This window comes from Stylophora pistillata, chromosome 2, assembly GCF_964205215.1.
Source record: "Stylophora pistillata chromosome 2, jaStyPist1.2, whole genome shotgun sequence".
Lineage (NCBI taxonomy): Eukaryota > Metazoa > Cnidaria > Anthozoa > Scleractinia > Pocilloporidae > Stylophora > Stylophora pistillata.
The window spans coordinates 25,669,720-25,695,640 of NC_142520.1; the positions used below are offsets into that span (position 1 = coordinate 25,669,720).

At 38.7% G+C, this 25,921-nt stretch overlaps 2 protein-coding genes across 5 annotated transcripts; both read right to left on the minus strand.

Moving 5' to 3' along the window:
* Window positions 1-740: 740 nt before the first annotated feature.
* LOC111337858 (uncharacterized) lies at window positions 741-15,238 on the minus strand. Of its 2 annotated transcripts, XM_088749912.1 has the most exons (19): window positions 13,991-15,238; window positions 13,789-13,899; window positions 13,081-13,191; window positions 12,431-12,541; window positions 12,025-12,138; window positions 11,639-11,767; window positions 10,962-11,030; window positions 9,012-9,164; window positions 8,426-8,536; window positions 7,905-8,033; window positions 7,369-7,479; window positions 6,907-7,035; window positions 6,150-6,269; window positions 5,363-5,515; window positions 4,358-4,483; window positions 3,644-3,742; window positions 3,132-3,233; window positions 2,290-2,394; window positions 741-1,932 (listed from the first exon to the last, which is right to left on the minus strand). In XM_088749912.1, exons 1-19 carry the CDS (start codon window positions 15,117-15,119, stop codon window positions 1,616-1,618), a joined length of 3,429 nt encoding a protein of 1,142 aa, XP_088606038.1. In that variant the 5' UTR covers window positions 15,120-15,238; the 3' UTR covers window positions 741-1,615. The 2 variants fall into 2 exon arrangements, with proteins under 2 accessions (XP_088606038.1, XP_088606039.1); XM_088749913.1 differs by lacking the exon at window positions 10,962-11,030.
* A 4,950-nt stretch (window positions 15,239-20,188) lies between these two features.
* Window positions 20,189-25,919, minus strand: LOC148738039 (uncharacterized). Of its 3 annotated transcripts, none has more exons than XM_088749930.1 (9): window positions 24,109-25,919; window positions 23,830-23,958; window positions 23,415-23,534; window positions 22,930-23,040; window positions 22,649-22,759; window positions 22,240-22,353; window positions 22,027-22,056; window positions 21,457-21,565; window positions 20,189-20,883 (listed from the first exon to the last, which is right to left on the minus strand). In XM_088749930.1, exons 1-8 carry the CDS (start codon window positions 25,781-25,783, stop codon window positions 21,462-21,464), a joined length of 2,394 nt encoding a protein of 797 aa, XP_088606056.1. In that variant the 5' UTR covers window positions 25,784-25,919; the 3' UTR covers window positions 20,189-20,883; window positions 21,457-21,461. The 3 variants fall into 3 exon arrangements, with proteins under 3 accessions (XP_088606056.1, XP_088606057.1, XP_088606055.1); XM_088749931.1 differs by having other exon boundaries at window positions 24,412-25,918; XM_088749929.1 differs by having other exon boundaries at window positions 23,830-25,918.
* Window positions 25,920-25,921: the final 2 nt, after the last annotated feature.

The following is a 25,921-nucleotide window of genomic DNA, read 5'->3' on the forward strand; positions in this document are numbered from 1 at the left end:
CTGCTGGGGTAGGTAAAAGTTGAATCAGCCTGAATGAGGATGCTACCTTTTCCAATGGCGACCAAAATGAGAGATGTAATAGATTGAGAATCCATATAACAAAAATGGGTCAGTCCGGTAACTTTAGCACTGTGACTCCATAAATGAATGAGGAAATTCTAGTCTTGAATCTACGTCCCGTATTGAAACACTGCGTACCGCTTCCATGTACACCGATTCCAAAACTTGGTATTATCAGACTGTATGACTAATGCTCTACCTTAATCAGATCTACAAGAAGGAAATTTCTTATACAATGCTGTGTAAAAGTAATGAAAGGGGCTATCGTCAAATATCGCACATTGTTCTTCGAATATGTCGTCGATATATCTCGTTTGAACGGTAAATCGTTCCAGCGAATTATCGCGACAACGACATATCGTATAGCGCGCAGTACATCATCACCGATATATCGCTCCAGTGAATATAATTTCAAATAAGATATGTTCAAGTACCTTTTGCAAACTGATGTCCAAACACACGTGTTAAGATCTCCTAACACGTGTGTTTTGATATCTAATCACGAGTGTTTGAATTTGTTCTGTACCGGGTATCAAGGGGTATCCATGGGACCCAAATGAGACCACCCAATTGGTTAATTACCTCATGCATAATTAATGAAATTGAGAAGTTTAGTTTTTCTATGGGTTGCCTCCAGTTTGTGTCTGCGCTATTCAGAGAGAGAAATGCAACAATAAAGATTATAGGAAGAAGTTCTTAAGTTTATTCGTTTCCGTTAAACACTAAATATGAATGACACTTTCGGAAATCGATTAATGCCCAAAACTTTTGTTAAAAAAATTAGTCTTCGATGGGTTCGAAGCCGTGCTTCCCAGAAACTAGTTGGGCACCGAGGATTTTTAAATTAATTTAATAGTTTTTTAGATTTTACCTGTTATTAATTTTTTTCCACTCTTCTATTTTTCTCACACTTAAAGTAACAGCAAGGTGATACCACTAGCCTTTCAGATGTTACTTTTATCAGTGTGAATTCAGATTGATGAAATGAGCCCAATATTGTATGAACCTTAACTTGTTTATTCATAATCATTGCACTAATACTTTTTTTGTTTCTTTGAACTATCACAAGCGACAACTACTTTCAAGGTGAAACACATTAAACTCGCAAATGTTTTGGGTAGAAAACGAAATAGTTAACACCTAATTGTTTGACGATAAAGTAAAACTTTTTCACGTTTTCCCGTTTAGAAACTAGAGTGCTTTTCGTAATAATGGTTGCATCTTTTGAATCATCATAACGATTTCCTCGATTGCAAAAGAATTGTAAAAATTTCCTGATTTTGAATTTTAAAAACTACTTCCCTTTCTCATTTTAGAGAGAAAGCGTCGTTGATTCCATAAGGAAATTTATTTGACCCGTAAAAATTCACCACCCTTGTCAAGAAGCTCAAATTTTCCCCAGAGTGATTGTTTACTTTTGCATTGGACCCTTTCCTATTGTGAAAGCCTCTTACTTAGTGCCACATGCTTTGGATGATGTAATTTCAGTCCGCTGCATCATCGCTTGAAAGCTAAGGTGTCTTATTAAAATAACTGACATTTTAATTTAAAACAGTCAGAGCTTGTACACGTCGTTCGCCAAGGATCCACCAACTCCGTCACCGCAATTCTCAGAAGTTCCATACCTCTTGTAACTGTTATCATCTGCGCCACCGAAACATTGGCCTCCGTTTTGTATGGCAAACACTTTAAGACCCAGTCTCTTCGCCACGTCAGCACACTTGCTGATCGGCTGTTTTCGCTCGTGGTAATTGTCAGCAAGATTCGGATCTAAGCCTTCCATGACCATCATCGCGCGTTTCGATGGATCTCGCCACTCGGTGGTGTCGGCCCAGCAGCCTAAACTACGGTATTCTGTGACAACGATGTCTTCTGTCGAAATGAGAGTTACAATGATGAGAGGAATGTTAAAGAACAGTTACGAGCTCGAGATATTCGTACCTCATTACGCCAATCTCGATTCGAGGTAGATGTACTTACTGTGCGATTAAGTCAGACGGAACTCGCTGACGAGTTATGCTATACGGCTAGGTTCGCATGTGATTGCTGCGTATTGTTTAAATAACTTGTGGTAAAATTAGTGTTAACTCCAGGAGTTTGTGAAACTTAATTGTATGACACGATGGAAGTAAAAAACGCGTTCATATCAGTCTGTGATATGAGAGACTTTCCGTCGAACCAGAATAGCTTACAATTTTCTTCGAACCACTTACAACTTCTCTTCCTTACCTGACCACTGTTGTCCACCTCCAGTTTCTGTACTACCAAGTGCCGGTGGAGGTATCTGGAGCTGGGTCCCGTGTTGCATTGTAGTTCGAGATGTCGCCGTGATCGCTAACAATAAGGGAAACACAAGCTGGTTATTTACACGAGACCTAAACCAAACCGCAGTTTTACCCGAGTAGTGGGATTCTCTAAAAGTAGTTTGATCTAATAAAAGAAATGTCCTTCCACCATTAACTTTCGGCCCTCTTGACACTGTTCTCAGAAATAAATATTCAGATAAAAGGTTCGGCTAAATTGAAGATGGTTTAGAGCGCGATCTTGTTAAACAACAGCTAAACTTTGTTTAAATAACCAACCCAAATAGCTTAATATTTAGATCACTGAGATCCGTAAACCTTGTTCTATTCTGGATTAGTTGTTACGACAAATTACCAATAGGGTAAAGTGGTAAAGGGTTTCTTAGGCTCACTTTGACAAGCATAAACGCTGAGGCAAAGATAGGTGTCAAAAGTAAAAATCATACCCTTTTTACATCTAGACGCCTCTCTGGGCGATTTTGTCTCCATCAGGCACTGCGAACGGCTTGAATAATAATGTCAATTAGAGAGGATTCTACTACTTTTCAACAGAATGATCAAGCTCCTCTCCTGCCTAAGCCTTTCTTCTCAACGCAAAATTGCTATCAAATATTCGCTTTGTTTGACCTGCGATCAAACTTAAGCAATGGGGAAACCGATGGATCAGTCCATTTGTTATTGATATTTTCGCAACGTTTGACAGAGTTAGGAAATAGTAAAATAATATTATTTTCTTCCCTATCCGAGCGACTCATGTCGAATACTTACGGATACATGCGCGCTTTCCAGTATTGTTCATATAGTACCCCGGGTTGCAAATGCAAATGTCGCCGGTAACTGTGTAGGAATATTGCGGACACTTTGGTTTCACTACAATTAAAAAGAAAATGACAGAAAAGTATTTTTATTTTTATCGACTCAATACTGACACTTTAGTACTTAATAGTTACGATTTTCACTAATGAAATAAAGTTCTCCTAGGTAACCACACTCACTCTTATTCCTAATCGTTTGCATTCAAACTGTCTGACAGTGGAGGGAGGGAAAGAGAAACTGATACAAAAAGTAGGATAATTCATTCTCTAATCTACGAAGGACTGGTGATTGATTTGAAATAGGATAAAAATACTAAGTATTAGTCTTAAAATTATAAATCACTAAAATGGCGGAAAGTTATATTTTTTTCAAAACATTGCACGCGCTCGTATGATATAATTAGTTTTTTGGTAGAAATAGAGGCCCTAGAGTTTCTCATTTTTATGCTTCAAAGCACGAGTTACCTCTTTTACACGAAAACCCATCACCAGAATATCCTCTCCTGCAGAAACACTTTCCGTTGATACAACGAGCATGAGGATCGCATTCGGCGCACATGTCCACTGTTAGGAAATTAAAAAACTATGATCAGTTTCCATCGGGTAAGGGAAGAAAGAAACCTCTGAAATACGCCCTGCTCCCAATATGCGGCCTCGTAGCTTAGTTGGTAGTAGCGTTCAACTATTAACTAGGAAGCACGGGTCCGACTGAACTGTCGAAGTGTGACTTGAATTTTTTTCCAGGCTTCTTATCTGCAATTGGTTAAATTGTAGCTTACCTTAGGTGATCATTGCTTTACCTGGATTAAAACTTGTTGATGGTCACTAAGTACCAGTAAAAAGAAACTATGCCAAATTTTAGCATAATAAACATAGGAAGCATCGTCTTATTGATCGGTTTCCAAGCGGATTCTTTAGCAGGTTATTGAAGCACATTTTACAAGTTAAAATATGAAAGATATAGGCGTTTTTTTCAACGAAAACAAGAGTATAGTAGCTTACATACCTCCTATTGTTAAAAACTGATCGTTTTCATTAAAAAATCTGGATGTTATCCTAAAGTTTAACCTCCTAACCTCAGAAAATTAGTAATTTGCTTAAAGGAGGTTTTCGCAATGAAACATTTCTCAACCCTTTGCTATAACTCTACTTTCTTACTTCTCTACTTTCTTTTCTTACCGTCGCAAAACCTCCCCTTGAACCGAGGGTTAGGACAGATGCATTCAAAATCCTGGTTGACTCCTGTTTCTTTGCACATTCCTCCATTAAGACAAGGGTTTGGATGACACGCTGCTCTGGGTGGAGCTATCATGAATGAGTTTAAAACAAAATTAGGGCCGCACATTGACTTAATTGAGGGTAATACCTAGCTGCGCATGCTCATACAAATTCCATCAAACTAGAATAAGAACGAAACCATCGATATTTAACAATTATTTGCCGAAGGCGAGGTGAATATCGTCGAATAATCCCCGAGACGAAGTCGAGGGGATTATTCGACAATATTCACCGAACCTGAGGCGAATAATTGTTTTAGTATAATTTCAGAGCTGAAATACAGAGAAATTTCTAAAATCATAACATTTTAGTAACATTTATTAACATTTTAGTTTAACATGTTATATAAACCGCGCGGAGCGTCATATAAGGAACCGCTCGACCAATCAGATTGCTGGAAACTTTTTGTTCAGCTCTGAAATTATACTAACTACCATTAGTGATGAACCTGATACATGATAATCTGAGAGAATGCCTTGAAAACCGGGGCCCAAGAGATATAAAACCAAACTAACCGGCCGTGTTTGCCACGCAAACTGCACAATGACAGTTTGTTAGCAAACAGGATTAGAAGAACGTACATATGCTGGATACTTCAAGTGTTTGGTCAATGCCTTTGCTAGGTTGGGACTCTAAGATCCAAGGTGCGACCGTAGCATTTTAAGCAGTTACGGTCAGTTGCTTAAAGAATTAACATCAATATATATCGACTATGCTAACTGTCTTTACATAAATTGAGGCCTGATAGTTCGTGCTGAAAATGAAAAACACGGAGAGAAAGGGGAGTCAAGCGTTCACTGAATGATTACACCCAGTATTAGTATTTCTTGCCCGAAGGATCCACATGGGATTTGAAAACTATATCTGGCTACCGTTAGCGTTTTTATTTGATACATGGTTTCATACGTGTTGTAGGTGTAATCTTTTCACACAGCCTGCCGTATGTGTCTTTGGGACACACGCAGTAAAAAGTAGATTTTCCTTCGATGCATTCAGCTCCATTTTTGCATTTGTTCGGAGTGCAGCTGTTTGGCAGCTCGGACGGATTCGTAGGTGCCTCTAAAAAAAGGCATTATCAACAATCAGTGTAATTTTCGTAAAGCGTTTGTAATTTAAATTGTTAATTCCGAATTCAAGCTTTCAAATGTTGGGAGAACACAAGAACATGTACTTTCCTTACTGATTTCCAGATAGATAGATAGAATGGATAGATAGTTTATTCAAATATACCTAGCAGCCTTGCGGCTGAATTGCGTATATTACAATAATGTAATTAAATAAATATATTATATAACGTATACAAGAATATTCAAAATTATAACAATTAAAAAATCTATGAGCTAAAACCTATCTATATTTAAAAGCTATATTTACATTATCTACATAGGTTCCAAAGAATCATTTTCCCGTTGGTTTAAGGCATGAACTAAATTACATAAGGCGTCTTGATCTTTAATTTTCTTTCTCGATAGGCCGCCAAGATAGAGCCTGTTCGTATTGCTGCGTTTCCAAAAGAAAAAATTATATATACATCATATCGAGCAGGGGGCATTGAATAATTAAAAAATATGTATTAATAATCTTCTGTGAGAAACGAAACAACTGAGCTTAGATCTATAATAGAACGTCCTCTCCTTTAAACTGACAACTCTAATGGCGCTTAGGAATTAAAAATTATCCATCTCAATCTCACTGTTTGGTTTTTCCTCCTCTGGCTTCGTGCAAGTGATTCCGTCTCCCTCATATGGTGGGCGACATTTACAAACTCCATTTTCGCAGTATGCATTTTTGTCGCATTTAGCACATTTGTCAACTGGAAAATAGGAGGAATGAAGAAGGTGAACTTTAAAGACTGAAGCAGAGATGAAATGGCACGCAGAAACGAAAGAAAAAAAGCAACAACAACAACATAAAAACAAAACTATAGAACAAATTGATAGTGCAAAAACAATATATAGTTACTAGATAACCTTTCCATTCTTCTACTTAAGCGGAATTGAAATGACACGCAAAAACAAAAAAAAAAAAACTACAGAACAAACAGATAGACAAAAAGCAATAAAAGAATCAAGGAATATGAAAAATGGCAGGAGGAACATTACAACAGTCCCAGTATCATAATCATTTCTAGCGTGCAGAAAAATTTGAAATGGAGTGTCGAAACTAATTAAACCACGCAATGGTTTTCTTTTACTTTGCTCTGTAATTGATCAAGAAAACTCGCGCCACTCTCCCAACCAATCAGATCCAAAGCGAAAGATCAATCATGATTTGTTCGCCTGCGTTTTCCCGCGCTTTAGAAGTTTTGTCGTTTTTATTTTGAGTTCTTATTGACCCTGAAGGTATTTTCCTTTATTTTCATTTGCTGTCGTAATTACTTTGGGTTTGGTTTTACGAAACTCAATCGAATGGTGTTCTTTGCGTAACATTACAATTACAATAATACTCACGTGCGCATGTCGGGCCTTCGTACCGAGTCGGACAAACGCACGTTACTTTGCCGTCGGTGAATTCACATTTTCCACCATTGTTACAAGGGTCCCTCTTCTCGCCATTCTTTGGTAAACAGGAGTTATCGACTGAAAAAAGTAAAGAGAAATATTTATTAGTTTTAAAGTATTTTGGACATTTTCTTTTATGAAACAGAAAGGAAAACTATTTCGGGTGATACAACAGTAAGCCATCACTTGGGGACTTCTTAGACACACCGTAATAACATAATCTGTTTGCGAGAGGAATTTTTTTGAAAGCGAAATGTACCAAATGCATTCAATTCGTACACGAAACAGAGAGAAAAAAGCTTTATAACAGTAAGCTATCATCCGGGAACTTCTTAGACACAAAGTAATAACATGAGATTGTTTGCAAGATTCTTTCAAAGCGAAATGCAGCAAATGAACTCAGAATCTTACGCAGACAGCTCTCTCCTTGATATGGTTCCTCGCAATTGCACTTTGGTTGTTTATCTTGTACTTCACATTTCCCTCCATTGTAGCATTTCTTATTTGAACATGGGTCGTACTCTATAAACCGAAAAGGTAAGATTGCCATACAGTTTTGATTGTGAATTTAAATGCACTAGAATTATACTGAGACGTTGATACGGGAATAAATGTAATGATTAAGTATATACTTAAAAGTAGATGGTGTGGAGAGCGAGCGCTGATTGGGTATTCAAACTCCGAATATCCTTTTGTATCCACCTCCTATCAACTCGCCCGATGATATTTAAGGATACCGTAGACCTTCGAGGGCTATTTACTTTTCTAATAGGTTTTCATGTCAAACTAAGCATTCTTAATTCAAATCTAGGTTTAATAAATAGTTTGGTAAAATATTAAAACGTACTCGAGTTATTTACAAAAACTTATTTTCGAACTGCACTCTTTTGCTCTTCAGTGCGTGAATAGTAATTCTTTGACACGTAGAGAAGATGCAGAGAACATACCACGGCATAGCCTTCCGCTGTATCCCTTGGGACATTCACACCACCAGTCCGACTGAGATGTATCAAAAGTATCATTCTCCCGACAAGTGCCACCATTCTCACAAGGGTTTGGATGACAGTAAGAGGTTTCTAAAAAAATAATAGCGAAAAAGTACACGAAAAGTTTCTGAGCTATATTTAGTCTAAAATGTTTTCTCTAATCGGTTTAAATCCTATCTTACTTTGCCTTCAGATGTAGGACATGTACATACTCGCTAAAGTAAGCAACGTCCTACTAACAACCATTCCATTTGATAATGTTTGTACTCGGAAGACGGTAAGCAAGATCCATCAGTTAAAACGCATTTCGTTTCTTTGCTCCCTGAACGTCTCACGTTATGTTGAAATCGCTCGAATTTTCCAAAAGGACGCTTTTTAGGTACGCCCAAACCCCTATGAAGTTATTTGCCTCACTGCACTAAATATGGACGATTTCCTACCTCATGTCAAATCGCAACACATAGAAATACTTCATAACTCACTTGGTCTGCATATATGTCCGTCACCCAAGTATCCTTTTCTACATGTGCACTGGCTAGAGACACAAACAGCGTGGTGATGGCAGCCATTACAGCTGCTTTCGTGAAAAAAATCTAGGACAAAATTCCAAAAATATCAGTAACATTATAACACAGTGTTGAGCTATCGCATGTCAAATTAGGCCTAGGAGTCAAGTGAAAGGATCTAGGGACCTTGCAGAAATAAAGTTGAAAAGAGCTTATTTATGACTTATACGTAGCATAATCTGCGGATTAAAGATTAGCGAATTTATATTCTTGACTTAATTATTTGAAAAAGCTAGGCTTGAAAACACTTAGGCTGAGCCGAGACGTGAAGCCATGGCTTTTGATGTTGCTGAGTCTAATTTCAAATTATCAGTGGAGAACTGAAAGAGATGAGTGGGCAACCACAAAACAGGTCTGAAGGGATGAAATGTAGTTGATTTTTTCTGGCTATCACACGTTATACTCACTCTTCTATATGTATCGAGCACTGTTTTACAGATAGAAAGTGTAACTCTTCTTTATGTATATATATATATATATTTTTTAATTCTGTGAGACTTACGTTCACAGTGAGATCCTCCTCGACCAGACGGGCATAAACAGGTGTAGTCCCTCCCGTCCGGAAGACATTTCCCACCAAAGAGGCAGGGATTAAATGGCACACAAGGTGAGGTGGAAAGCGGGTTGGAAAGAACAAGGGATTGAAATCCTTTTTCTGAGAGGATAATATAACATTTTAAAATAGATTTAACAAAGCTACACTCTCCATGGCCTTCATTCAATTTTTCCCTTTGCTAAGCATTGTACTGCTCTGGTGAGGATAAGTACACCAACAATACTTTGTGAATAAAGGCTGATAATTTCTTGAGAAACTGTTTGGGGCTGCCTCGGTGGGGGTAACGAAATAATTTCAATATATCAACAAAGTTGAAATGGTGAATTGGCCACCGTTACGATTATAAAAGCTGACGTTTCGAGCGTTAGTCCTTTGTCGGAGCGAATAGAGGAATTGTGGGTTGTGTGTGCTTTTAAAGGCAGAAAATGGAGCTACGTGATTGATGGGAACGTGGCAACGAGAAAAACAGGAAATGATTAGTGGAATGAAAAGCGTTCGTTGATACCTTTGGGATTTAGACTGCCGGCTTAAAAGATGAGCCTTTGTTCAAGAGTTTTACGGCTTTCCGTGCTACCTAAGTGTAAGGAAAGACCGCAGATTGCCATATGTTGCTTAGAATGATTAGGTGAATTGAAATGTCTAGCGACTGGTTTCAATGCGTCCTTATCATTCCTCTCCACCTCGCGAAGTTTTTCTCGGAATCGGTCACCTAGTCTTCTGCCTGTTTCGCCGATGTAAATTTTTTTGCAATAAGTGCAAGTTATGCAATACATTACATTGGCGGAGGTGCACGTGAAGTGATCGGTGATCTTAATGGATCGTTTGGGTCCCGATATTTTCTCAGTCTTGTGAATGAAAGGGCACGTTTTGCATCTTGCACGAGCGCATTTAAAAGTGCCTGGTTGCTCATTAGTCTGAAAAGAACTTCTGACCAAAAAATTGCCTATGTTTTTGTCGCGTTTGAATGAAATGAGCGGAGGCTGCGAAAAGATAGTGCTTGTCTCTGGATCGTTTTGAAGTAATTTAAAGTTTTTAAGAATGATGGATTTAACTGAGTGGTTGTGAGGGTGAAACGTGAGAGTGAATGGTATGCGGTCGGAACCTTCCTTTTGTGACGTTTGTAGTACTGAATGTCGATCAATAAGTTGGGCGCTGTGGGAACCCGCTTGAACGACACAATCAGGGTAACCACGTTTATCGAAAAACTGGCGCATTGACTCTGATTTGTCGTGGAAATCAGAGTCATCACTACATAAACGACGAAGTCTTAGAAACTGAGAAAAAGGAATGATTTCTTAACGTAAGATGGATGCGAAGACGAATATAACAAGTAATTATGCGAGTCTGTAGGTTTGTAATACACACCAGTGCATAAACCGTTGCCTTCAATTGAAACTTTGATGTCTAAAGAGGATAAAGAATTGTCAGAAATTTCCCAGGAATATTTCAGAGCCGGGTGAAAAGAATTGACTGCGGTTATTGGTCGACATTACATAGCTCCATTTTCTGCCTTTAAAAGCACACACAACCCACAATTCCTCTATTCGCTGCGACGAAGGGCTAACGCTCGAAATGTCAGCTTTTATAATCGTAACGGCGGCCAATTTACCATTTCAACTTTGTTAATATATTGAAAATACTTTGTGAAGACGAGTATCTTGATTAAACGCTGAATTACAAGTGCTGTTATTTGCATCTTCTCGTTGCTCTTAATGAGAAAAACAGATATAGCCATCTTTGAATAATCAATCTTTAGTTGGCATCTTTTTTCGATTTTTTCCAATTGAAACATGTCACACTGTGAACCTAAGGAGGTTAAAAAACTAACCCTAACTTCCCTATCATTAACCATGTGATCACCATCACAAAGAAAATTACTATTTGAGCGGGACATACCTGGGGACTCGATACTTGCCTTGCACACTCCCATGATGCATATCCCTGGGCAACTGTTACATGCAAGTTCTAGTAACACGAAAGTCATGCACATGTTCCAGGTTGTTAGTCATGCACATACAAAAAGTGGATTTAAGAAAATAAGGACGAGAAACGAGATAAAAGGGATTGTAAAAGCGAAATAAAGATTGCTAATGAGAATGACTAACACATGTGTAGCTTCCAAAGTGTATCTAAGTTTTTTTAGTGTGAAGGAACAAGAAGGATTGTTATTCCCCAAAAGCATGGATGATTGTTCATCACAATTTTAACTCCAAATTCCGTCGAATTTCCCCGACGGGCTTTTGCCAAATGCTTTCGAAGAGAAAGGTAGTGCAAGGGGTTTGCCAAAGAAAGCAGAATAATGAACACGTTTGATTCCAAGCTTTTAATCAGTTGTCCATTGCATCTCATATCATGATTGAGCCACAACTTGTCAACTAAAGGGACTGAGATGATTTAACTGACATTGAAGAAGAAAAACTACGTAGTAGACCGGTCATTTACCAGTGCCGTTTCTGATAACAGAGTTAGAGAAGTGTTTCTCTGTAGACCCATAGTCCATGCATTAAAGATCTTTTTTTTAGAAATTGCATCAATCCCAAGATGATTTTAGGTCCCACTTCTATGGTTCATACCTTCGCAGCTCAATCCAGTAAAGCCCGACCCACAGTAACATGAAAATTTGGAGAAGTCGTAGATGTCAGTGATACAGGTACCGCCATTTAAGCAAGGAGTACTGTCGCAGGCAGTGCTTGTCTGGCGAACTAAGAACACAAATAATTTCATTAAAGGTCACACGTAATAATAGTCTGTAAAAACACATTGTTCTCCCGAGATGACCTCTCAGAGAAATCTGACTCGAAACAACCTGAAAGTTTATGATACACGCTAATATTGTAAGTAATCTTATACCTAGTTAAGAAAACACAGCATCATGCTGTTTCCTTTTTTTTCCCTCTGCCTTTGACATGATAATGGCATCAAGTATAGAATATTGCGTCGGATTCAGGGGCTATCGTACCTTCACAATTGACTCCGTCAAATCCATCTTTACAATTGCATTTGTAACCGCTCAGGTCTTCCGTGCACACGCCGCTGTTTTTACATGGGTTGATGGGCAAACACTTAGATTCCCCTGCAGATAGATCACATACTTGTTAAAAATGTTGTTAAAGCTACCGGCCGAGAAATCATTTCTGGAAAAATTAGACATTGGAGCTTTACCATTATTCAAAAGATATAACTCATTCCGATTTTAAACTATAGCGACCAAAACCTTCCATGTAAGTCGATAAACAAGTATTACTTTTTTACTTGTTTGTATAGCTGAATTGATTTAAATTGAAGTATTTCTTGGCTTTTCACGGGTTTCTTGCGGTAAGTGGAAAAAAATCAGCATAGACTTGCGACGATAGGTGATTACTCACGCTCGCAGTTTTTGCCCATAAATCCGGCCGCGCATGAGCAGATGTAATTTTCAATGTTTTCCGTGCACACCCCACCGTTTCTGCAAGGATTAGGTTCACACTTGCTTTCAACTGAAGAAAAAAAGCAAAAAGAATGGTAGATGAAATCATGAAAAAAGCTAGTAAATTGCAGCTCAGCTACTTGATCCTCTAAAACTTTTCTAACTTTTCGTTTGTCATCGTTACCATTATCAAAACCCAACTATTGTGGGCATCTTGCTTGTGTGTTGAGTAAGTTCTTCTCATCAGAGGGTTGAAACAGCGTAATATTTTCTGACTCGAGAGGTTATCACTTAGCGACACATAACACTTCATTTACCTACAAATTGCGTGGTAAAAAAGTATTCTTAGAGTAGATGTAAGCTTAAAAGCGTACGGTAAATATTTGTGAGACTGAAACCGTTCAGTAGCTTTTGGTAAAAACCTCACCTCAATGAAAAGGCTGTGCGATCTCTTCTTCTCAAATAGAGGAGGTGAGATTGTAGGAATCAATAATAAAGACTTAACATATCTAATGAGAATATATTTACAGCTTAAGGCCTATTTAGGCACTTGCTAAATTCAAGCAAAACTTCTACAAAAGAAAAGCAAACGAACAATTTTCAACGTACGGTCACATGCTTTTCCATGGAAGCCAGTGTGACAGGTACACTCGAAATCTTCAGGGAGTTCGGTACATTTCCCAAAGTTCTTGCATGGATTTGGCAAGCATCTGCTTTGAACTGGAATATTAGATATGAAATTAATTTATCAGGGAAAAAGGAGATGTCAACCAACATTGTGCAACGAGGCCATTTTATTGTCTTTGCTGGACAGTTTTGGCTGAACAGTTTAAGCGATTGGCGGAAAGTCAATTAACGAAGGACAATGAAGGGGAGGATGGATGAATCTCTTTCTCAAGCTTTTGATTGCCCTTTCGTGTGAGTGAAATAATATTGAAGCCGCACGATATTTTTTCTGTGCTTAATTTGAAGAAAAATTGACATTCATTTAATGGCATATATAAATATACTTTTTATGTAGACAAGTCTACGTAGCTTAGTTAGTTAGTTAGTTACTTAACACGAAACCTTCGAAATAAAATGTAACATGATAAAAAACGCCAATTGGCATGAGGCAAAACAGGTATTATTTTACGGCAAGGTTAAAATGAAGACTTGAATTAGGGATTCACTGAGAAAAAAATCCAGCAAAAGCAAGAACGAAACTCAGAATTGCGAGGTTGATGCAGTCACCACTCAACCAATCGGGTAAGATAAAGAGCATATTGATTGAAATCATTGTCAAGTAAACATGCTTCGCCATGACTGGTGCATTACCTTCACATCTTTCTCCTTTGTATCCCACTGGGCAGATGCATTTGAAATCTGTGACTACTGCTGTGCAAGTACCTCCGTTTCTACAGGGATTGACACCACAAGGGTCAATCGCTGTAGAAGTAAAACGAAAGAATAAATAATAATGGTCATTCCGAACATTGCAATAATATTCGGAGACGGTTTTGTAAATCTTAAAACTCACCGGGTCCTGAGAAGTCTCTGTGAATGACAATATATTGCGGAGGCCTCGGCCCAGGGATCGGGACAGGAACAGGGATCTGTTGGGGTGGTAGTGGTACTGGGTGATGTATAACTGCAATCCTCGGAGGCCCGTGCACGGGCACGGGAACAGGGGTATGAATGGGCCTATTAAAAATAATGACGCGATTTCCATGGTAAGGTGGGCCTTGAAATAGAGGTGGCATCGGTGGACCTTCAAAAAGTCCATTTGATCCGGGATCTCCCCTGGCAACAAAACGTGAGAGACCCTCTGTGTTTGCATCCTTAAATAGGACTGGCGATGACAGATATCTGTGAATGGGTTCTCCGGAAAAACGATGTTCAGCGGGCAAAAACTTGTGTACGGCTGGGGAAAAGAAATGCGACGAATGGAGAATACGTTGCTCTGGCTTGGTAGCTAATGGATTGGCAAAGAAGCTATCGGGGTTTTCATTCAGCTGCACGCCGTCACTGGGAAGCTCGTTAAGTCTGTCTGCAAACATGAATCCATCAGAAATACGCTGCCGTTTCATCTCACTCGAAGCATTAATTTTTTCGGGTTCTTTTGTATCCAAGGTAATGTTATACTTCTTTGGAAACCATTTTTTTGACGACTCCATAATTCTAGCCGGTGTTCCTTGATTTTTAAGTCTGACTCTATTTCGAGATCTCTTCAGAAGTCCATCCTCGTCCCGGCGTGCCAGTTTAAAATCCAAGTGTGAGGGAAACGACGGTGTCTTATAATAAGCAATATTTCTCCTTCCGGGATACGCACTAGTTTCAGTTTTCTTTGATATTTGCTCGAGGAAGCCATGTCTTAATTTTTTTGTCGCAATTAGTCTTCTCGATAAGCTTCTCCGTTTTCCTATGCTTAGTCTAAGTACGTTTTTTTTCTTATATATAGTCGTCAGATTGCGCACTTCACTTGTTGAACGCTGTTTGAAATGAGTTCGAATATTGCTTTGTCTTTGATGAGATGGTGATGATCTTTTGACTATGTTTTGACCGCGGACTGTCGACCTTTCCTCCCCAGCCATATGTAATTTCATGGAGCCAAAAATAACCCCTAAATTTAACCAAATAACCACGGTCGTCAAACCTCTAAGCTCCATTTCTTTGGACTGGGTAGAAATTCCCAACTTTACATATGGGGTCTTATTTCCGAGCCATTTTGTTAAAGATGCAGTTGTGTATCAACCAACTTCTCAAAACGCTATACATTATGCATTGCCCACAATTGTTCGAAAATCCCTATGACATCATTTCTCCAGACATGCACTATTAACTCTAAGAGGATCTGTAAACGAAATGGCGATCAATCAACTTTATAACACTTAAATTTCACCAAAAATGTTGCTGTTTTTACAGAGGCGGAGGTAAATTGAAAGCGATTTCGGTAGCCGCTATATTTGTTATGCGTTAAAGCTGAATGTCTGTTTTTTCTTTTCTTTTAGTACAAATAGCGACTCCAGCACCTGTCCGGGTTCAAAAGGCCTATTTATTTAGCATTTAAGAGAAAACGTAGTATTAAATAGGGTGTGTCACCAGCTGATTTGCTTGACTGCTCACGAAGTTAGCCCTTAGCAGGTTGTTATGACTGCTAAAGAAGAAAGTGAAGCAGTTTTGGTAGCCTACTGTTTAAGAACTTTGCTGATTCAAAGTTTAACTTAAAAAATCACTCCTCGAATCATTTCAGCTTTACTATATCAAATTTTGTGCCTGTGTGTGTTTGTGTATCTCTGGTCTTATATACTCCCAGAAGGGATAATCACTGGCTATTTAACTCGTAGCTGTGGGTCCAGGTATTGTTTTTTTTAACTTTGGTGAATAATATGTAACGAACTCGGATACTGTTTTGAGTAATAGCACTTTACACGGACATCGTGTTTTCTGTCGTTTTGATTGAAGGTTTAGACTGCTTGGTGATTTTTCCTAGTTATAATCATCTCACGCCACAGAATTGAGCATTTGTGCGTGAAAAACGAAATGGAGGTCACTAATGCATTTATTTAGCGAGCCGGCAAATTTCTTTAAAGAGGACCTTAAATTTTATTTGCTAGGGGGTATCATCGCCATTTGCGACTTTGGTATAGTGCTTGGTTTGATTCGGCCGTATCTTAGGTTTACGATTTCTGTCATTAAGCTGTCCTTTGAAGTGAGGAAAAGACCGAATTTATAGTAATTATATCGTCCTTACCTGCGACATTAATCCTGTTAACGACCAAAATTTTTCGCTAAAATAGGAATATCTGTTATTGTTTTTAAAATCGCAATATCTGAAATATCAGAAGCTCTACTATCAAAGAATTTAATTTTTCGATTTGCTTCGTAAGATTCAAATTTCAAGGCAACTTGTTTTGTTATATTTACTATAAGCTCAGCTCCCTTTGGGTTCATTTCACACTCTTTGATTTTAGAGGAAGCATCAATATCCCTTTTACGAACGGAAACATTTTAGTGGAAATAAAGATGTCACGGGCTTCGTAGTGACTTTTTGCGAAATCTTTTTACGAAAGGGTAAATAAAGGTTTGTCGGATCAAAGGAAATTGCACATTTAATATCGTGGACAAAAATCTTACACGAGCGATCTCAAGCATCTGGTGGAATATTTCAATTTCAAAACGAGAGGTTTATGCAAAACGATTTTTTTCCTTGGGGAAATTTCAAGGTACCAAAAAAAAAAAAAAAACTTAATTTAGCCTTTGAATGAAGAAAGAAATTCAGACGTTTGATTCAATTTTATTTGCTTATTAAAGTGGTGTATCAAAATCCTTCGTCTACGAAAAGGTTGAAATTTGGAAAATTGCTTTTGAAATGTTTGGTTTCATTTCACTTGACAAAAACAATGTCTCTTACTTATTATTTTAAGGACTTGAAAAGGAATGCCCTAGGGCTTGAATGATCTACATATCTTGGGGCCGAATTATCTTTGATAGGGCGGCACCGGAATAAAGTGTAGAAAAACATTTACTTGAGCACGATATCCCCGCCACACGCACGCAACCTCAATATTTTAATACCGTACAAGACGAATTTTTCGAAGGCTTCATCCACGCTTCGTCGATGACTTGATTCGAACAGCCAAAATTTACTGTCGTAAAATTTTAAAACGTGAAACTATAAAAACGTTATTTTCTGCTAAACGAGTGTACCAATACATTAGGCAAGGAATTGTCCATTTCGCTCAAATGGCTCAAACTTGGGAAGATGTTTAGCTCTTGGAAGTTTGTCTGTGTTCCCTGGTTTACGTGGTATGCCACTTGATTACCTTTAAATTCTATTTGTTCTTCGTTTTCCTCATAAATTGTTACCACTCGTCGACTTGAAGTCAGCTCATGAATACCTCCTAAGGATGAATCTTCTCCAAGAAACTGCCGCGGTAGTCTCCGTTGATGCCTTCCTTTTGATTTTCTAAACTCCACGGCTATTTGGCTTTTGAATCCATTTTTTCTCAAAAACCCTGTTTGGCCTATAGACCCTTTTTTCTTCCATATCGATCCCATGAAAATAAAAGGATTAGCAAGATATTTAACGAGAAGTAACAACTGTAGATAAATTCGTACATCGTTGCAGAATACACAGTTTTTAATTCCTGCAGCACGCAAGCCAAATGACCACAGAGACATGGGAGCTACGGTAATCAAATAGACTAAAACAATTTTCACTGTCAACATGATCATCTTCTTTTCCGAACGTGCATGGTTTTTCTTAGATGTGTTGAGCCTTCTGGCCAGATTTCTCATCGATTTCACCGAGGACCAGTTGGTTGTCACCACAAAACTGCAGGTAAGTGCCACGATAACTGAGAGCAAGGCTACCATGGGTTCAGAATAGGGACCATCAGGGGATGTCACCAGAACACAGTTTTCTGAGTCAATTTTGATGACAAAATTAAGAGCTGCAATGACGAAAGGTATCACCCAGATTGCAGCAATGTACGTTTTTATATTACGCTTTGTTATTCTTCGTCGAAACGGTCTTGTAATAAAGTCGTTGCGATCCAAACTCAAAAAGCAAATGTTTATACTGTCGGTGCAGAAGAAATAAGTCAAAGAAAAATACCTTGTTCTGCAAAGAGCAGCTGGTACAGAAGTCCACTTGATGAACGAAATATATATAACTGCAAACAGATTGGGTATCCCAATCAAACTGCTTAAAGCGCCCGTCAGACAAAGGTTGTAAACCAACAATCGATAAACTGACATACTTCGATTGCAGTAACTTCGTATTGTGGAAAATACTGCTAAATTGCCTACGACTCCCAGGATAATTTCAAGCCCTAAAATTATCAAAGATGTCTTGATTGTTGAAGGTGAATAAATCAAATCCGTCTGAGTGGAGTTGTCGCGTATATACTGAGGAAGCTGAGTCACACGCTGCATGTTGGAAATACTGTTTCGATTTGAAAACTTCCTTTTGTGAAGGGAGAAGACAACACTTCGTTTTTTATAGCCCTTAGGGACAAAAAAAAAGCATTTTTACTTTACACCAGTGCTACTTCAGCATTAATTTACAAACGATAAAAAAAATCCATTTGTGGCAGTGTGGAAAAAAAAAAAGAAATAGTTGGCAATCTTCCGATTTGGCTACCGTTATTTGATTCGATCGATAGGAAACCTTCAATCATGAGTTAGCGGAAGCCGAAAGGTAAATATTCTAACATTAAAAGGATACACACTTAGAATCATTTGTTGATAGGTTACTTTATACCCTCGAGTAGCTCACTACCTGGAGTGTTTAATTGAAATGCTCTTTATTTCTAGAGTTTATGTTCTAATGGAGTGATTTGTTTATTTTCCAAATGATGACACGCGCTCTTCTTTGATGGCTGCATTCTGTTGTTTAAAGTTTTGTTACTTTTACCATATCTTGAAAAACAATGGTTATGTTACTGTAGGTAGAGTGTATGAAGAGCACTCTGTCGCCACGTCTAAACAGCGATTGTTTGATGTGAGTGGAAATGATTAATCATTCGCATAGCATTAGTCGGGAGGATTTCAGGACGTGCATTTAATTGATTCCTTAATTTTTCCCCCCTTTTCAAAACAAAAGTCAAAGAAAAATAGAATTAAATATGCGAGAAACAACCGCTGTCGATGATTAAACATCATTAGAGTTAGTTAAATTCTACCTAATGATCTTCCTGCTAGTTCAAAAAGATGAAATAAAAGGAAATATCGCGCGATTAAAAATCTCCTTATCTCGCTGAAGAATATTTAAGTATAGCTAAGGGGAACGGAAAATAGAGTAATCAGCGATTTCTGGAAATTAAAGTCGTTCGTCTTAAAATTACGACCGTTATGCTTAAAGCAGAACTCATTATAACTCGTCAAAATATTCGCAAAATTGTGTGAACTGTACTAGCAAGAAAATAAAGCATCCCGTAGTAACTTCGAAATTTATAATATTTTGAGGGGCTTACACACCTCACTTAACTCGCTGATAAAGCCATAATCATCTGCCTCACAATGTAATTCCCGCGATGTGCCTCGACATCTCTGGGTCAAGAGATCGACTGGTCGTGTGTCACCTTACAGAACATTATCTTAGGCTGTGACCGTCTTTTCATCAACAATTTCATGATCAATTGGTTTATTTCGATGATCTGTTCCCTCCGTTATCGGCACTGGACATAGCCTCAACCCGCTGAAATCGAGCCCTTGCATAGGTGACCCAGTGATCTAACGAATGCGGCATCCTTGCCTTTTGCACTCCTTGCTAAGATCTACCATGTGATTTACCGCTTTCATACGATTTTATGGTGGTCATTTAACTCATCGAGGCCATTGCTTATGTTCGCTAGGTTTACTAATGATGTGGAAATTTTAAGAATAGTGGAAAAGTAACTAAAGGTGAATTTCCTAAATCGAATATCTATGTTTACATTACATGAGGTGCGACTTTAATCCACGATATTCTGAAAAATAGCTCTTGCTCTTCTTGTTGAAACTACTTTTGGCGGTAGATTTATCGACATTTTACGGCTAAAGCTACAATAAATATTGAGTTATTGAAAGGTAAATTTGCGTTTGAGCTAGGGTGACAAAACCCCTTTTCTTCCCATAGTCTTGTACTTGAGTGTTGTGTTGGTCATGTTATTTTATTTATTAGACTTAATAGGTTCACTTACTTGTTGACCAATATATCATATAAAAAATTCATCGACAAAAAAGAAACATATACACACAATCATATTTATTATCAAAAATTATCCACGCGCTTTCCTGACGTGAGGAATAATTACATTTTTTTCTATCGTATTTCTGCAGCGTCATTCTAATGTTAGTGTAAAATAAGCGAGCGAATAATTGCATCATCGTTGACCAGTAAGAGCCAGAAATATTATCGCCTTGAAGGCGTTTTGTGATCTTCAGCTACTTGAAGGTACTTGAAATGTGTCTAAATTAACTGCTGAAAATATTTAAAAAATCAATCCGGTATCAACTGAAATATGCAGACTCCTCACCTCATATGGCTTAGAAATAAGTTATCTGATAATTATTCTAAGATTATACAATACGTTGCACTGGTTTTTTTGTTCCCACACTATGAAAAACCTGTATTACTACGCCATGGCGTGGCTTGAATGCTTCTGTTTTTTTTTTTCTAAGACTAATTAATCAAAGCCACAGTCAGTTTAATTTATGTGAAGTCATTTGAAATATTTTCGGTTGGGAAAAATTTGGAATTAAGAATGGCTACCCGACTGAGACAGCACTTTATTTTGTGAAGGGATACATACCCCATAGTCCATAACAGAAAACGGAACATAAGTTGTAGTATTTACAGCAATGTGGGATCTTTAAGGGAATGGAGGAGGTCTTGTTGATTAGTGTTCTTCCTTGCGAGTGTCTTCAAGCAAGTGTCTTCAGGCGCTATAGGTGCGAGTTCAAAGTAAATCATGAGGAAGTGTTAAATAAATATGAGAGGACAAATTCATTGCGCAGCAGTTATTTTATGATTGCAGAATGAGAACTCGTAACATTGCTAATACCCAAAAGTAGTTGCAGTTTACTTGTAACTCGGGCAAAGAGTGCTGGGTAAGAAGCTAAGGAACTTCGATGTAGACCTCTAATGGCGTCAAAGAATGTGATATTGATTCCGCATAATTTGAATAACTTGAATTAGCTAGGCTCCAGGATGATACAATTTATTTGTTCACAGGGCCTGGGTTAATCATGCCTCTGCAAATTACAAGAAACCAATCAGAAAGCTCAGTGCGTCATGCTTAAGCTTTTATGGAGTAGAAAATTATCTTTGATAAAGCATTCAGTTGAACTTTTATTTTTCAACTATGATGAGAGCTGACTCAGGCGCTTACGATGCTCAGATTTTTGTAGCTTAGTGAAAAGATTTACGGAGATTCCTTGGGTATCATTATAATAAAGCGAATCGACTAATTCGATCTTTATTTGCGAGAGCGTTAGACTGAAGATGATAGTCAGTACCTTGATTATCCTCTGCTGACTTTCCATTTTTTGACTGCCGTCAGTCTGTGGTGCAGTTTGTTTCTTTGCTCAATAAAGTCATCCGAAGTGTGACAATTATCACAGATTACTAAAATTTTGGGAAAGAGTAAGTAATACAGATGAGTCTTGAAACTAAGTAAATGAATTACTACAAGTTAGTATTCTGAAAGTATGCGAAAACCTATTTTAGTTTGAAAAAAATAATGCATTACTGTTAAGTGATAGTAGCACAGTTGGGTGATGGTGGAGTTAAACAGCCATTTTCAAAGAGAAAGTGGTATTCCAATTTCATTTCACTTCGCTGAGTGCTCAAAAATAATCCCAAGAAATGGCGGTGGATTGTTACTCTGCGCCTTGATAATACCATTATGATCAGTGGTTCACTTTTTAGCACACCTTTGAAGAACTTTTACAAACTCATAAGAGGCTCAATCGTTAATTAGTGTCAAGATAATGCATAAACATTTTTGTGCATCATTTCGTTTGTTTTCTTACGCGGAACCAAACTATTTAAGAATCATTATGCGTACTACAGAAAAACTGAAATACCTCTTTGATGAAGGGTTTCCGGAGCTGAAACTGTAAGTGAAAAATATAAAAAAAACTTCTTTTATCGTAAAATAAATACTTTGGGTCTCACTTTCACATCTGTTGGAAACCATATTAGCTACTTCTCAGGCTAGCTAAACATGCTATATTTACACGCATATCGTATAGAAACTTTTTTTTAGCAGTCGTTAAAATGCCCATTCTCTCTGTTACCTTCACAGCTTAAGCCTGACCAACCAGGACTACAGTCACATTGGTATCTTCCTTGTGCCTCTGTGCAAGTTCCACCATTTTGGCATGGGTTGATTGGAAGACACTTTGATTCAACTGTGGAAAATACGTGATCAAATGACAGGTGTTAGGATATCCTACAACCTAGCGTCACCAACATCTAGAGTAGGAAGTATACAAATTGCTAGGATCTCTCTTGTAAACCCGCCCCATATTAATGTTGTTGACGTGGACCATTCAGATAACCAAATAAAGAATTTCGACACAGCGGGGTAATCAGGGGAATAGCTATTGTCAGAGATGATCCAGTCTCAGCGTACAAAGAGTTGTTTCTGTATTAAAAAAAATGCCATAAATATCTCCTGTAACATAATCTTAAATTGTTGAAAACCTTGGCAGTTCTTTCCAATCCAACCAATCCTGCAAGTACAAGAGTAAGAAGATCCGTCTGATGAACAGGTAGCTCCGTTTTCACAAGGAGACGGAAAACATGGGTCTGCTCCTGTGGAAAGAAATTTTTTTTCACGTCATCTACCTTTTGCTTAGAAAATGGAGGAGAAAAAGAAAAACGTCATTAACGCATTTTATCATTGAGCTTCGAGTGTTGAAGGAAGAGGTGGATCAATTTATAGCTGTAATAGAAAATTCACACGGGTCTTTTTATTTACTCACTGTCACAGTTCTTTCCAATGAATCCCTTAGTACAGGTACACTCGTATTCATGCTCAACTTGGGAGCAAGTACCAAAGTTTTTACAAGGATTTGGCTCACACATGTTTTGCTCTGAAAAAAAAATATATTCAACTTGAGCGAGTTCTATTTACATCATGTTCATAAAAATAGCTAACTAACTCAAAAGGCGGTATCAACACATGTTCACTGATGAAGGACAGTGAAAAAGAAGGCGCGTATGAAGAACATTGGTAGTGCTATCTTGAATATCAGACGATGTTGTAGTCCAGTCTATGGCAGTGATTACACTTCAAGAGAATAATATACATTTTTTTTCAGTATAACTGGTTCTGTCATAATAAGTTTTAAAACAAAAAAAATTTAATTAGTTTTTTAAGCATGCGATGATTATTTTCTTTTTTCGCATTTACAAGAAAGCAAACTTGTTACTCAAACCAATTTGGAATAAGCTTCTCCTATGTCACCTTCGCAATGTTTTCCTTGAAATCCATTGGGGCAATGGCATCTGTAGGTGTTCATATAAGCTGAGCAGGTTCCCCCATTCAGACAAAGATTCACCAGACACTGACCATTACTTACTGACTCTAGAAACATGACACGAAGCAGACAGATCATAGTTTATTTCACATGAAGGCTTTGAAGCTAAAAATAAGGTCGCTTTGTCGAACTCAAATTCTACTCTTTTCTTCTTTGTCTTTCAGCGTCTAGCTTGAATGTGGTTAACAAAAATCTTACTCAAGATAATTCGATTCCATGGCAGTAGATCCGCATAAGAATTGGATCATCAATAGTTAATGCAAGATATACCTGACAGAGAGATCTTTCATTTTAAAAAAAATTCCTTTGCGTATGAAAATGATGTATCAGAAACACGCTCACCTCTTGTATTACCGACGTCCTCGTGAATGTGATGATGTTGAACAACAAGCGGAACAGGATAAGGAACTTTTTGCGGAAACATGACCGGATAAGGAACTCGATGGATAACATAATGTGGTGGTGAAGGCACTGGAACGGGAAAGGGCTTTGGAGGTAAGGCAACAGGGAGGGGAATTCGTCTTATTTCTGGGGGATAGCGAATGTAAACAGGAAACGGAACATGGTGAATCTGAGAAGGTTGAGGAACTGCTATTGGGTAAAATATTTTTTGGATTTCACCTGGCTGTTTCACGGGAAGGGCGACGGGATATGGCACATGCCTTATCTGAGGAGGAGAAGGAACGGCTACTGGAACAGGGACAGGTACATTCTGTATCTTAGGAGGAGATTCTACTGGAACAGGCACCCGCTGAATCTTGGGAGGTGATGGAACTTGGACGGGTACAACTAAAGGCTGAATAGACGGCGGACCTGGAACAGGAACTGGGTAAGGTACATTCTCTATTCTAGGTGGTGATGGAACAGCCACAGGAAAAGGGGCGCGCTGTACATGATGAGGAAGTGGCATCGGTGGCTCCTCACCTGGCATGGGGATCCCTTGCAAAGCAGCTTCAGGGGGAGACATAGGAACTCCTTGCGGTGGTGTCATGTGAAGGTCACTTGGGATTCCAATAGGTGCATCTATGGGGTGAGTTGTATGAATGGGGATCTCTGCAGGCGGCATTATTTCAAAGTCAGGTGATAGAGGGTCAACTCCAGAAGGAGGACGCGGTGGTAAAACGGGTGAAAAGTCCTCAAGTGGTGTGCTCTCTGGCAAATTGATTGGAGGTGGTGGCATGGGAATGCCTCCTGGTGGCAGCATATTGACATCACCGGGCATAGCTGCATCATTTTTGGGTGGATAGGGAGGTTCAATGCCGACTGGAGGATTTAAGGGAGGCATTGGCTCACCTAAAACTTCTGGAGGTGGTTGAGGGAAGGGAGGGATGTTTTGAGGTATTAAATTAGGAGGTGGAAGAGGAGGCTCAAGTCTGGGCGGCGCATTGATATGGATAGCGTACGGTGGTGGACCAAATTGATGGTGACGTAGATGATTATGGAAGTGGGATGGAGCAGTCATTCGATGTGATAAGGGATTACCGACGACATTAGCTGGTATGTGCGGGAAGCGAACAGGATGCTTTCCCATGTGTAAGCCATCATTAACTCCTTTTAAAAATGTATTTATCCGGTGCAAGTGAGGAGGTACATGTGGCCCTGCTCTAGTCTCTGGAGGCAAAACTAAATTACCTGGTCCCTGACCAGTTCTCAACGACGAAGGCTTCTGCTCGACGTATTCCGCAGGCGCGCTATTGAAAAAGAAACGCGGTCTCATCTCACTAGTGGGATCAGACCATCCCTGTCTTTTATCTCCCGCCTGATTCTTTGTAGGCTTGTTAACCAACGTAGAATTTTTGACGGTAAATTTGTTTGTGTTTTTATCAATGCCGGTAATTGGCTTAAATGGCCTATTTGCCGTTGCGCGAGTAGCAAAGTTACTACCTTCGCCCGGTCTAGCATGATCCAGCATGTCAAGTGCTTTGGCTAAGAATACGGACTGTCTTCTTCGACGGTGATTTACCACTGAATCTTTAGGTTTGGTTTTGAAAGGATGTCTTGTGCTCCATAAGCACGACTTTCCCTCGCATGGCTTTGAATTACTATCTTTTTTATCCTGCAGGTGGCTGTTGTCTTGTTTGATCCTCCAACGTTTCACACTGTCGATAGTAGGACCGCCCTCTGTTTTAGCTTGGCGATTGTTATACCTTATGTTTCCTTGTCCATTTGCAACACGTCCGTCCCGGCTGGGAAGTAGATTTACATGACTCCTGTGTAACCCCGTAATTCTATTTGTGCCGATTAACTCCAGAGCAATGAAAAAGTGAACAAAACATAAAAAGGCAGACGGATTCATAAGCGAGTGTCATCTGAGGTGGACTAAAAAGTAACCATTTCTACTGGATGGGTAGAGCTGGGAGATTACACTGGCCTTAACCGGAAACCGTTCTGATTAAGAAAAGAAGAGCGAAAAGTATCTCCGAGAAATTATCTC

Excerpts from the sequence above, each read along its gene's own strand:
- LOC111337858 (XM_088749912.1), bottom strand. The coding sequence starts at position 15,119 with ATGGAGCTTAGAGGTTTGACGACCGTGGTTATTTGGTTAAATTTAGGG. Across the intron at positions 13,192-13,788 it reads CAAAGGAGAAAGATGTGAAG|TTCAAAGCAGATGCTTGCCA; the intron begins GTAATGCACCAG and ends CTAATATTCCAG. Across the intron at positions 11,768-12,024 it reads TGACGGAGTCAATTGTGAAG|TTCGCCAGACAAGCACTGCC; the intron begins GTACGATAGCCC and ends TTGTGTTCTTAG.
- LOC148738039 (XM_088749929.1), bottom strand. The coding sequence starts at position 25,783 with ATGAATCCGTCTGCCTTTTTATGTTTTGTTCACTTTTTCATTGCTCTG. Across the intron at positions 22,760-22,929 it reads CATTGGAAAGAACTGTGACA|GAGCAGACCCATGTTTTCCG; the intron begins GTGAGTAAATAA and ends TTCTTTCCACAG. Across the intron at positions 22,354-22,648 it reads GATTGGAAAGAACTGCCAAG|TTGAATCAAAGTGTCTTCCA; the intron begins GTTTTCAACAAT and ends TATTTTCCACAG.